Source organism: Rhipicephalus microplus, chromosome 4 (assembly GCF_043290135.1).
Source record: "Rhipicephalus microplus isolate Deutch F79 chromosome 4, USDA_Rmic, whole genome shotgun sequence".
NCBI classification, from domain to species: domain Eukaryota; kingdom Metazoa; phylum Arthropoda; class Arachnida; order Ixodida; family Ixodidae; genus Rhipicephalus; species Rhipicephalus microplus.
In genome coordinates, this window is record NC_134703.1 from 182,376,935 (window position 1) to 182,390,096 (window position 13,162).

At 46.1% G+C, this 13,162-nt stretch overlaps 1 protein-coding gene across 1 annotated transcript in view; it reads left to right on the plus strand.

The window, feature by feature from the left end:
- Positions 1-13,162, plus strand: part of LOC119172568 (phospholipid-transporting ATPase ABCA3) — a 451,578-nt gene that overhangs the window by 44,025 nt on the left and 394,391 nt on the right. Inside the window, exon 2 of the mRNA XM_075893215.1 lies at positions 4,090-4,245. Within this exon, the coding sequence (XP_075749330.1) occupies positions 4,090-4,245 (156 nt within the window). The remainder of the gene's footprint in view (positions 1-4,089; positions 4,246-13,162) is intronic.

Consider the following 13,162-nt stretch of genomic DNA (forward strand, 5'->3'; position numbering starts at 1 on the left):
ATGGTGTTATGTGTCTTTTACACTGTCCCGTTGTGAATGCACTATAGATTGGATGTTATTTTAGTGTTGTACTACGCTCGCACTTATAACGGCAGCACGGCTCACGCGAGCTTCGGTTGGATATCTCATCTACACAATTGTTTTCCTGGAAGCCCCGTATCGGTGGATGGGTGGATGGTGACTTTAATTCGCCGCACAACACACTGGCATATAATACATCAAATGCACGGGGTACGTGCGTATATGATGACTTTGTAGGCGCCAATTTTACCCCAAAAATGATGTGTCTGCACCTATACTCGGTGGTGCGAATGGTAGCGTATTCTACTGCAATTGCCAGATTTATCCCGGTGGAAGGAAAGTAGGGTCGCGTTTTGGGCATGTGACGTGGATTGTTGGGGCACTGACCATCATCAAATACACCATTGCCTTCATCCAAGTTCTGCTGTTACTCATCGTCATCTCTGTCGAGCTGTAAGCGGGGATCACTGCCATTCGCCATCTAAAGCTATTACCGACAGAACCTGCCTTGGTCTAGTGGTTCATTCTCGCACGGCTCTGAACACGGCAAAATACACGTCTTGAATTGACGAATCTCGAACAACCTGAGACTCATGGCTTACAGTAGCACGCCTTCGGGCAGACGTTTCATCGGAGCGAGCTCCAGCTTCTACTACGGCACGAGTACAGCTTCAGTGCTGTTCAGCAGTCCCTCATCGGCATGAACAACGCTTGGAACGAGGCCGTTGGCTGGACTGGTATGCTTTCCTCGACCCTTCAACATCAGATGAGACAATATGGCAGGCATTCCGAGTGATCAAACGTTCTCACCAGCCCCCTGATCACGTGGCATCGGCTATGGTGGCAGCCGACCAGGTGCCGTTCACTTTCGCATCCTCAGTTACCCGAGCCGTTTTTCCCACCTTGGACATACCAGCCCCTTGTACTGCACAAGCATGGTGACCTGCCGACTCTGTCATATTACTTTAATTTGAAGATACTGATGGCACTCGGACACCTTTTGTAAAGGCGTAGTTTTTGGCAATTGTAGACTACAAATTCGCACAGTGTGCCGCGGCCTGATTGCATCTCGTATGAACTCTATAAAAACCGAGACGGAAACGTTCTTGTGCATCCCCTGGACACCTTTAACGAGGCGTAGACAGGTATCCTCATCATAAATACATGGCGCCACGCGGAAGTGATCGCTATTTCAAAGCCAGGATGAAACGTCGGGTAATATAGGCAAAATGAGGCTTATATGATTAACATCAAGTCAGTGTAAATTAATGAAGTGTATGCTTGACAACCACCTTACATGGTAGCTTGAACGGTACCCCTGGTACCGTCCTGCGCAACTGAGATTCCACCCCACTTGGGCACTGAAGTTGAGCTGTGACACCTTTTTTTCTGGTACTCGTTGGAGGTCACTATCGCCATATTCAAACTTCATTGGCGATGGGCATTAGAAACTTATGAACATGTCTGCCTTGAAGCAGTAGCAGCGATAATACATTTTCTTCACTCTCCTAGATGTGTATGCACGTGCGTCGAAACTTTTTTCAGTGACGCAACTTTCTCTATTCAACTAGGTGGGCATGTAAGTCTGTTGACGTCCCGTGGTGCTCCAGAAGGCTCAGTCCTTGCACTAGTTCTTTTCAACATTGCCCTTCCGCTATTAGCGTAGAACTGGTGGCAGAACCTAAAATTTACTTCCTGATGCATATCGACGATTTCACTGCTTGGGCAGTCCTGACGGACAGTCCACGCAGGTCTTGCCCATCAAGAACAGGGGCCTAAAACGGCCTTAAATGTGCCTCACGCTTAAAGTGATTTTATCGGATGGGAATTATTCAGAGAAAAAATTTGCAGATCTCACGTACAGTGGGAATTGATGATATGCAAAGCACAAATGAGGACGGTTGATATGCCACTTGGAAATCAGCACAACGTTACGAGGCGGACGTAAATAATGCTGCACATGACTTTCTTGTCATGATTGTCATGTTCAGAATTTACCTTCGTTGAATATTCATGTCACGTGATACCAGATTTGGTATGTGGAGCTAGCAAAACGGCCGCAAGTACGCTGTTAGCGTAGCAAGTAGTCATGTTTTACATAACACGCATGTCCTGATTATGTTTGAACGTGCAATTTACCTTCGCCGTTTCTTCGCGTGACATGATACCAGCTTTGGTATATGTCAAGCTAGCCAAACGACTGCGAACGCACTACGAGCGTAGCATGTAGTCATGCTGTTACATGACACGCATGTCATGATTATCATATTTGGACGTGTAACTTACTTTGTCGTCCGTTCGCCTTACGTAATACCACATTTGAAATATTTGAAGCTTGCGAATCAGCCGTGAGCACATCATCAGCGTGGCATGCAGCATGCTGTTTTATGACGCGAATCTCATGGTTATTGTGTTTGCACCATCCAAATACTTTCATCATCTGTTCACATCCTGTAATACCAAATTTTGTATACGCGAAACTAGCGCTATGGCTGCGAGCGCGTCATGAGCGTGGCATGTAGTCCTGTTGTTACATGAAACGCATCTCATGATTATCATGTCTGCACCAGTCACATCCTTCGTCATCCATTCACGTGCGTAATACCATATTTGGTATATGTGAAGCTAGGGAAACTGCGGCGAACGCAGCGTGACCGTGGCGTGTAGCGATGACTTACATCTCATGCCTGTCATTGTTTCTACGTTAGGGTCTGTCACCTGTAATCGCCATGCAGTCATGTCATACCATACTAGTTTTGAACATATCTTGTGAATGAAACCACCACAAGAGCAACAAGACAATGAAATGTGAATGATGACATTCATGGCTACATGTCATCATTTTCATGTTATCAATAATCACTTTGGTTCGTCATACAGTCATGTTATCTACACCTAGTTTGGTATCAATACCGTTATCCAAACGGCCAGAAGACTTCAAACTCATAGGCGGCTACATCAGATATATATATATATATATATATATATATATATATATATATATATATATATATATATATATATATATATATATATATATATATATATATATATATATATATATATATAGATGCCTTCTGTACTAAGCCCACTTTCAGCATCTAACAAGAGCAGAGTGGACCCGCTTTGAAAGTGATAATCATAAAGCTATTCGTGCAGTCACTGGGCCTCAGCGCAGGGCGATGGTTGCAAGTTTGCAAGCGGATGAACAAGTTAACACGATTGATGAATTGCTACATCAGCGACATTCTGTGCACAGACTGAAATTCTCAACATTTCCCCTCGTTGCTGCGTATCTCAATACGCAGAATGTGCAGTATCCATTCACATTATTGCTCCGGCCACTACGCCTCCGTCGCAACGCATCCAGCTCACGGATATCAAGCCATTTCGCTGCCTTCATTGCCCGATTCCTCCCCTGGTGACGCCGATGGTCTCCCGTTTTATTCGCACCGTCATTTCCAGGAATTCAGCTGATACGGTGTTCGCTTCGTCAAGGGTGCAGCGTGCACTTGTCATAACATATTCTTCCAGGCACATTTTTGTAACCCCCACTTCCGTCCTCCAAAAGGTTTTGTTTTGCTGAGCAATGCTCCAGACTTGTTCACTGAAACAGCCATATATTAATGTACTTTCAATCATCAGAAAAAGCACCCATTGCTTCTTCTCAAAGGCCTCACTGGGGTTGTTCTGTCTACGTCTACTCAATGAGCTAAAACCAAACAGCGCCTATGCAATAAACACTGTCGGGCAGCTCCTGTTCATCAATTTACTAAATATTGTAATTTTCAAACCGTAAGGACCGCTCTTCGTCTGCAGTGACGTTTAGATATTTCAGATAAAATAAGTTTGCAAGAATGCTTTTATGAGGTGTGGTGGTTGCATGCTTGCCCGGTCACTTTTTGTTAAACAATAATAACGTTTACGCTGGTAGTCATTACGTTACTTTGGCATTCTATCGCAAAATGAAAACAGCCATTTATAATTGCAATAAAACTGCGCGCAACTGAGCTTGAACTAGCGCATGTTTTCTCAAAATAAACTCTTTTGGGAACTTTTCTTTTGCAGGTGAAGGGACTAAACTTCCACCTATTACCCTCAATAATAGAAAAGGTCTTGAATGATGTGCGCCTTTCCGATAAAGCAAATGCGTTCCCCAAAGAACTCTCCGGTGGAATGAAGAGAAGGCTGAGCATCGCTTTGGCACTCCTAACAAGCCCCGAGGTGGGATTTCTTTTGTTTGTAAGTGTGTATTATCGAAGAAAGAGCTGTACAGAGGTATCCGGGAATTTATCTTCTTTCTTGATGTTCTTGTTGTGCGTTTTCCAGTGCTAAGGTAGACATGGATATTTTGTATTTAATCTTTATCACATAGTGCCACAATGATGCTACAATTGTATTTTATTAGAGTACATGTAAAACTGGCGTATCACGGTTTTACTTGAAATATACAAAAGTTAATAGTAGTTGCATCACAGCGTAAATGTAGCGCGAAGAAGACACGGGCAAGAAAGTGTATGTACACCACAAGAGCTTGTGTATGTACACCCATCGGGTCAACTTGTGGCACCTTGCTCTCGCAGTAGTGGAGCTTCTATACGCACAAACGGTGTTTCGGGCTGACTACTACGGTTGCTTTAGCTATGAATAAAAAAGCTGCCCCAGTAAACGGTGCAGAAAGGCGAGATGTCGATGGGCTAGTCTGGTGCCTTGGTTGAACGAGACGCATGCCAGCGGAACGTGGAATGCCTGCACGCGCTCGCAGCTCAAGCTACGCACATCCCTCTCCCGTGACGTTGAAGGGCAGTGTGGCAGTGTATGCATGAAAGCAGGCGCAGTCGGGAGCGCATGCCACGCTAATGTCCTCCTTAATGAATGACACCTTGAAAAAGTGCACAATACCTGTGCTTGTGGGTGTCATCTTGGCGCGCGATCCACAATTCGCTGCGCCCAGGTATAGTGTGGGAAAAAAAAGAACCACGCATCTCCACAAAGCGAATCATAACAAGTGGGCCTTGCACTGGGGAGGTAAATCACCCGCCCTATCTCGGCTGCGAGTGAGTGACGATGAACGTGTACAGTAGACACAACGTTGTCTTGGTCAGAACTCGTGTGTTGTGTTGGGTTGTTCATTTATTTTGCCTATAGAGCACTGCTATAAAATTTCAAAATTGAGATTTGCCTTTGATTCGATAGCTTGGTGTACATAGCTCCTCTCGACCGAAATTCCATCGCGTCCATCGCGTGCAAGCTATTTCATTTCGACGGCAAACCGCGTACGAAAACTTAATGAAAAGCGGCGTTTTCCTACGACATAGACACTAGTGCTGCGAATTCGGTGTCAGACATTCAGCGCATATAATCCTAAGTGACGATGCGCTAGTAGCGATAATGTCTACAGTCCGAGTGTTCTTATCGTGTCACCGACTGGCACCGAAGCTTGGAAACACACTCACTCGTCATTTCTGATCTTCAACGCACTGCTTTGAATGATTTCGTGAAATTGAAAAGGTGAAAGTTGCCCATAAAAGTGCAGCAAAAAAAAGATCATGATTCAATGTGTGCTCGGCAGTCAGTGCGTCGGGGAACCGTTGTGAGTGGCAGTCGTCTTGTTCAAAGCGCGGAAAAAGCGCAATGAGGGCTTCTTTTTATTGCGCGTATGTTACACCCCAGCGCGACCACAAGCTATCGAAGTGGAGAAGCGTATAAAGAATTATCATCGCTAACAAGTAACACGCAGGGAATACCAGGAGACTTCTTTGCGAACGCGTAATACCGGGCTACTGCCGCCGCCATGGACCATGAGAGGCCGTATAGGTGGGGCTATCTAGAGGCACAAATAAAAACCTGGAAGCAGGGAGCGTATTCTATCTCTTTCTGGTGCGCTTCCCCTATACAGTTATTCTAGTGATCCTTTTGCGTATACCTTAATGCTGTGCACGCCACGCACACCAATATAAGTAATTTAGATGCACCAGCGAGCGTGGTCGAAGCATACATCCTCGGGCACCTGCTCATTGCTGCTGGGAATGGCGGCTATTTTAGAATCTCTGCTCTGCAAAGGGTTAATTAAAGGAAGACTGATTCGTGAAGCCACGAAGTGTGGCGCTTACAAGCTCCTGGCTATCGTATTCGACCCTAGTCGGCATTTTGCACAACGGTGGTGACAATGCAGATGACAAGGCATGGCTGAATGTGTGCGCCTAGCAGACTAAATGTTTGCGGAGCAGGATGGCTTGACGACACTCTTTTCTGTGGAGAAGTGGTGAGGTGCGGCGCGGTCTATACACGAGAACACGCCTATATCGCATGCAGGCGCCTTCGGCGGTATAGCCTCCCTCCCAGAGACGCCATAATTTGTTTGCAACTGCGAAAGCAGGCCTCGCTAGCATAGAATGCAGTGGCTCTGAGAGTTTAAAATGCGAAAAAGCGCCTGTTCACGATGCGACCGCTTATAAAATGTCATCTGGGTACCACTGCGCTGTCATCTGATGCGACAAGAACCAGCGCAAGAGGAAGAGATTGCTAAGCACTGCTTCTGAATTTCGGAGCACATCGCGGGAATCGTACCGGTGTGGTGTTTTGCGAATGCACAGATTTCCGTCCACAACGAAAAACGCTGAGCTCCACAGCCTTAGGATATAAATGCATCATCATCATCATCATCAGCCTGACTACGTCCACTGCAGGACAAAGGCCTCTCCCATGCTCCGCCAGTTAACCCGGTTGGATATAATTGCAATAAGCAGGAAAAACTAAGAGCCCAGTAAAGTGTACGAGTAAGTATATTTATCGCGTTTATTCAAGGGTGACTCCAGCTGTTGCACTTTACAGCAGTGATTTGCGTGAACTATGCCTGTAGTGTGCGGCCCAGAACTATTGCCGTACTCTTTTGCAGGCCGCATGCCAATAATAGGATATATGTATTACGACTAACGCGTGGATGCACGCACCACGCATGTTTAGTACAACTGTAAAGGCCTACTATCGAGATGCGTGAACGGCGCGGAAATCATGACTTTCGAATCAGTAGAACTGCGAAATGCGTTGACTGTCAATTGGCGACTCTACACGTGCTTTCGGCTGGCGTCACCTTAGCATATTAACATCTTGTTTTGGCTGGTACTTTTGCAGCGCGTGTGTGTTCCGAGTGCCTGGCGGGACTGGCAATTGGTACACATGCGGTGCATGAGCGTAAGTTGGAACCAGATTCTAGAGCTACGTTGACGCCAGCTTACAGCACAAATTCTGCCTTGTCACAGCCACGGCACGCCGCAGTTCTCGACTGAGTCAAAAGCAACGCTTTCCACTGTTCGCGTTTCTTTCATTACGTACCTGATGAAGCTGCTTCCGTAGTCTGCAATGCACGTGCTGCAGACATTTCGGACTGTCGAGAAAGGCCTCCTCGACGTTTCACATGAAATCAACATAAAATTCCAGCACAGGAACAGCACGAAACATGCCTACAGCCGGACTCGAGTTGTGAAGTTTGGCGTTTGATTTGCAGAGCGTCTGCGCGCCTGGCAGTTGAGCACGGCCGCCTGAATCGGGACACGCGGCGGTGGCTCCGGCCGTCACATTCGGCGCACGTTTTGAAAAAATGTAATTGAGGTAACTTGGCCGCGTGCCGCGACGCAGCGCTGTTCTGCCACTCCCTTGGGTGGCGAAGTTCGAACTGTCACGGTGGATGGACTTTTTTTTTTGAGCGCTCCCGATCGACTGCACAGATAAGTTGTTTTGCATGTTTTGAGCTTGTCTTTATAATTATAAGGCACTAGTTAAAATCCCTGTAGCACTTATTTTATTGTACGGCTTTTTCGGGGGTCAGTCACAAGGTATTTATTAGTTTGTGCGTGTGTGTGTGTTTGCTTTTTTGTTTTTTTTGTTGTTTTTTGCCACCCCGCGGGGGAGTTGCACGTGCATTGAACACGCAAATTTTTGTAGGAGAGCTTGGACTTTCTCTTTTTCGTGGGACAGGGCTCGAGTTTTGTAATAATCGAGTGAGACAAGTCATAAGGACAATTGGTGTCGGAAACACGTGGTTAAAAAGACTGTAAAGTGTTCAGGATGTGGGGTGGCTTTGAAAGTAGACCCAAGTGTAGAAAAGGAAGGATAAGAGGCTGACGCGAAGTGTAGGCAATGTGAGGTCGAGGAAAAAATGGCGAAAATGATGCTTGCCCAGAGTGACCTGCTGATGAGAATCACCGAGCTCGAAATTGCGTTGGCAACAGAGCAAGAGAAAACGAGGGCTATGGGAGAAAGGCTGCAGTCTGCAGAGGAAGCACTAGCCAAGGTGAACAGAAGAGTGCCCTACGGAGAGAACAGTAGGGAACCGGCAACCAGAACGGCGGAGAAGCATGTTCGGAAACAACAGGTTCACCCTGTTCAATTGTCGCAAGGCCCAGCTTCAGCGAAGTAGTGGTGGGGCTGGGAGGGGACAAAGCAGCCGGCGTCACAGGTGCAAGTAACCCCCAGGTGCAGGACACTCCAGCTGACAAGTCGCAGCATGTGATAATCGCTGGGGACTCGAATTTAAGTCGATGCACAGAAGCCATCAAAGAGAGGGTAAAAGGGGACAAGAGGGTTACAGTAGGGGCGTTCCCAGGACGCAAGCTGGAAGCAGTCATGAGGCAAGCGAGCGAAAAACTCAAAACTACAGCTGATAGACGAAATCTCGTGATAATTTCAGGTGGTTTAAACGATGTCCTAAATGAAGATACAGCAGCACTAGCAACAACACTGGCGAAAGGTGTCGATGACATGCGCGCCACTTCTCCTCAGGTACAGGTAGTGATATGCATGATACCGGAGGTACCGGTGCGTGATAGCAGCCTGCAAAGAGCGGTTGTCAACGCAAACCAAGGGATATCGCGGATGAGTCGAGAAAAAGGCTTTGAGGTGGTGGAAATAAACAAAGAGGTGCATAGGTGGGGTGGTTTTATATGAGACGGAATTCACTACGATGGGCGGCTAGGTCATGAGGTGGGTTGGCGACTTTCAGGACGCGCAGTAGCTTTTTTGGGGTGCAAGCGGGCCCTTCGGGGTGCAGGATAGCTAGTAACGAGGAAAACCACCAGGGAGACTTTTTGACAGGTGGTATGGACAGATAAAATTCCAAAGTGGCACCAGTATCTAGGATAGGTAGAGTCCGCAGAAATAGACGTAGCCACGAGCGCCGAGCCAATTCAGACATAGGGTAAATTAACATGTAGGGCAATAGGAACAGGCTGAAGTGGGAAGAGATAAAAGAACAGCTAAGGGAGGAGAGCCTGATGGTATACGGTTTTGTAGAAACACATCTCAGGGACATGGAACAACCTCCTAACAATGCAGACTACGCGTGGGAATATTGTAATAGAACAGAAGGCAGCAGAAAGGGGGGTGGTATTGGGGCATTCATTCATAAAAGTACAGACTGGCAAAGAGTCAAGCAGGAGCGCAAGGAACATTTATGGCTAAAAGGGAAAGTGGCAGGGCAAATGACACTCCTTGGTTTCGTGTACTTGTGGACGCGAGCAAAGGCCAGAGAGGAAAACTAGGCAATGGTAGAGCGTATATCAAAAGACATTCAGGAGTTAGGAGGAGAGTGCGAGATAATTATACTAGGAGATATGAATGCGCATATAGAAGATATAGTTGCGTACACCAGCCCGACAGGCAAAATGATCATGGTGATTCCTACGCACCCTGAAATACTAAATTGGCCCCGCACACCGATCACAAATAAATCGGCCTCTACGGCTCACTCGTCGAAGTCATCACAGTGTGAAAGGCTTGATTCGATCACTTGCAACAGTACCGAGAAGTGTGAAGGGCAAAAAACATGGGAGGAAGGAAGGCTGCAGTTGACGATAGATTACGCACTAATGTCACATAGGATGTATGATAAGCTCAGGGGAATGCACATAGATGAAGGTGGCTCCAGAAGTCCGGGTAGTGATCACAAACGTATCAAGCTAAGTTTTGGAAGAGCAGTGAAAGTGGGAAGGAGACAAGATGAGCAACTACAGGAAAATTTTTATTCAGAAAGGCAAATAATATAGCCACTAACAAATTGAGAAAGTAATCCCGGGGATAATAAAAGAGTGTGGACATACACGAATCTAATTAGACTGTTTGAGCCTAGAGCTAGTTAAGGCACGTGACAAGTCACCCCGGAAAAGAAGACACAAACCCAAAAGTTGGTTGGATGAGGAAGTTAAGAGAGGCATAGCAAAACGTCAGGAAGCCTCTAGGGAACACAGACGTGCTAAGCAGCGGGGTGAACCGACAGATGATGTCGAAAGAAAATGGGAAATCTTTCTAAGCTGTAGAAGGGATGCATCCCTTCTCATCAATGAATAGATAAGAAGAAAGGGAGCTCAGTGGCTGGCAGAAGTACAAAGGCAGCTGCCAAATTTTGGAACCATCTAAACTCTCTAAGAAATGAGAAGAGCCAAAAGCAGAGGTTTGTAACTACAGCTGAAGGTGCTAGGCAAGAAGAGGACAAAGCTATTGAATATATAAGAACAATGGTGACAGAAAAGTTTCAACAAAGAAGTGCTTTATGCACCACAATATACAAGGATGAATCAAGTGGTGCAATGGCTTCATTTTCACAACGAGAGTGGGAAAGGGCTGAGAAAAGTGTTCCTAGTAGTACATAAACAGGCCCAGAAGGCATTCCAATTATGCTGATAAAGACATTTGGTCCGAAGTCTAAGCAGGCTTTCAGAGAGGCAGTGAACAAAATAAGAAGTAATGGAGAAGTTCCCGATGGATGGAAACTTAGCAGGATGAGCTTGATCTATAAAGGAAAAGGGGACAAAGCTGACATAAACAACTACCGTCCTATAACAGTGACATCAGTGGTCTACAGGCTGGCGATGCAGATTATAAAGGAAAGACTGCAGGCATAGATAGATGATAAGGGGGTTCTGGGGGAACTGCAGAATGGGTTTCGGAAACACAGGAGGTTGGAGACAATCTGTTCTCACTGACGCAGTGCATCGAAATAGCAGAAAAGGAACACAGGCCCCTGTGACTAGCGTTTTTGGATATCAAGGGAGAGTACGGTAGCGTGGTTCAAGAGGACTTGTGGAAAATACTAGACACACTGGGTGTGGAAGATGGAGTCATTAATCTTTTCAAGGAAATCTATAAAAGTAACAAGGTAGTTATAAAGTGGGAAAGACAGGTATCCAAGCCCACAGAGGTGAGACGGGGACTTAGGCAGGGGTGTCCACCGTCACCCTTGTTAGTCATAATGGACCTAGAAAGATTAGAGGCCGAATTAGAAAAAAGTGAACTGGGCTTAAACCTCTCTTTCATTAAACAAGGAGAACTCATTGAACAGGCACTACCAGCAGTAATGTAAGCAGATGATATAGTGGTAATGGTCGACAACAAGGAAAATTTGCCGAGATTGGTGGACATCTGCGGTAATGAGGGAGATAGGTTAGATTTCAGATTCAGTAAGGAAAATCAGCAGTCTTGATTTTTAATGACAACGAAGGTAGTGAGTTTAGAATACAGGAGGTCACGCTAGAGATAACAGATAAATACAAATATCTGGGCGTATGCATAAGCGATGGGGCCGAGTACCTGAGGGAACACAAAATATACGTGACGACTAAAGGTAACAGGAATTCAGCGGTAATGAAAAAAACACAGGGCACTTTGGAATTACAATAGGTATGATGTTGCGAGAGGAATATGGAAAGGGGTCATGGTTCCTGGTCTGACGTTCGGCAATGCGGTCTTGTGCATGAGATCAGAAGTTCAAGCAAGATTAGAAATTAAGCAACGTGGAAAAGGTAGGCATGCCTTAGGGGCCCACGGGAATACACAAAATTAGGGAGTACAATATGATGTGGGATGGACATCAATTGAGGGCGGGGAATGTACCAGCAAAATAAAATTTGAGCAGTGATTAAGAGAACTGGGGGAGGAGCGTTGGGCTAGAAAGGTATTCAGCTACTTGAACATGAAGAGTGTCGATACAAAATGAAGGAATCGAACCAGAAAATTGACTGGTAAATACTTTGAAAACCTCAGGAGACAAACCAAAAAGAATTATCGTTTAAGAAGAAGGTGAAGGAAGCTGAGACCGATATGTGGAGAATCGGCATGAATCAGAAGTCCGCACTAGAGATCTATCGAAATTTTAAGCAGGAAATTGCTAAGGAAAGGATCTATGATAATACTCGGGGTAGTTCTCGAGTATTTGAGGCCAGGACGGCAGTATTGCGAACCAAGACATATCGGGTCAAATACGAAGGGGTAGACACGGTATACAGTGCATGTGGAGAGAAAGAAGAAACTGCCGAACACTTGAAAATGTTCTGTAAAGGGCTTCACCCTATAGTTCAGGATGATGGCGCAGAGTTTTTCAAAGCAGTGGGGTTTAGGGACAGGGAGGCCGAAATAAACTTTAAGGGGGTAAAATAACTAGAAGGAGGTTATCTGATTGGTGCCTAAAGTCAAGGCACGAGTGAAAATCAAACCCTTCACTGCAAAAAACGAATCCTCAACCTCACTATTTAAAGGAAAAAAAAATAAATCTAGTTTTTGGTTCATTAAGTATTACGGCTTGGTGGCGCGAGCCACCGCCCGATCTAAAGGGTACAGCCATATCCGTCCGTCCGTCCGTCCGTCCGTCCGTCCGTCCGTCCGTCCGTCCGTCCGTCCATCCATCCATCCATCCATCCATCCATCCATCCATCCATCCATCCATCCATCCATCCATCCATCCATCCATCCATCCATCCATCTATTCTTGCGGACGATGCTGCGCTGGCGGTGCCGTAGACATCTGCAGACGTGCTTGGAGAAATTCGCATTGGACATCGTGCACGTGGTGACGGGAATCAACGTACGCTGTTATGTTTTCTTAATCGGTCTTTACGCAGTGACTGCAGTTAACTGTAGCGTATTACGCTCGAGATAGAGCCAAGAAGCGTGCTTAGGCGACTTCGTTTGCACTGTGCGTTCAAATGCCATGACACATTTTTGTGCAGAGTGCGCAATTTTCCGTGCTTCTCATTGTTTGTTTAGGCGCTCGTTTCTCGCACAGCTGCCTGTGTCGGCGCGCGCCATGCTTCTTTTTTCTATGGAAATGCATTTCGTGTTCGTCGACACTGCATAGCTATGTCCTGCTCTC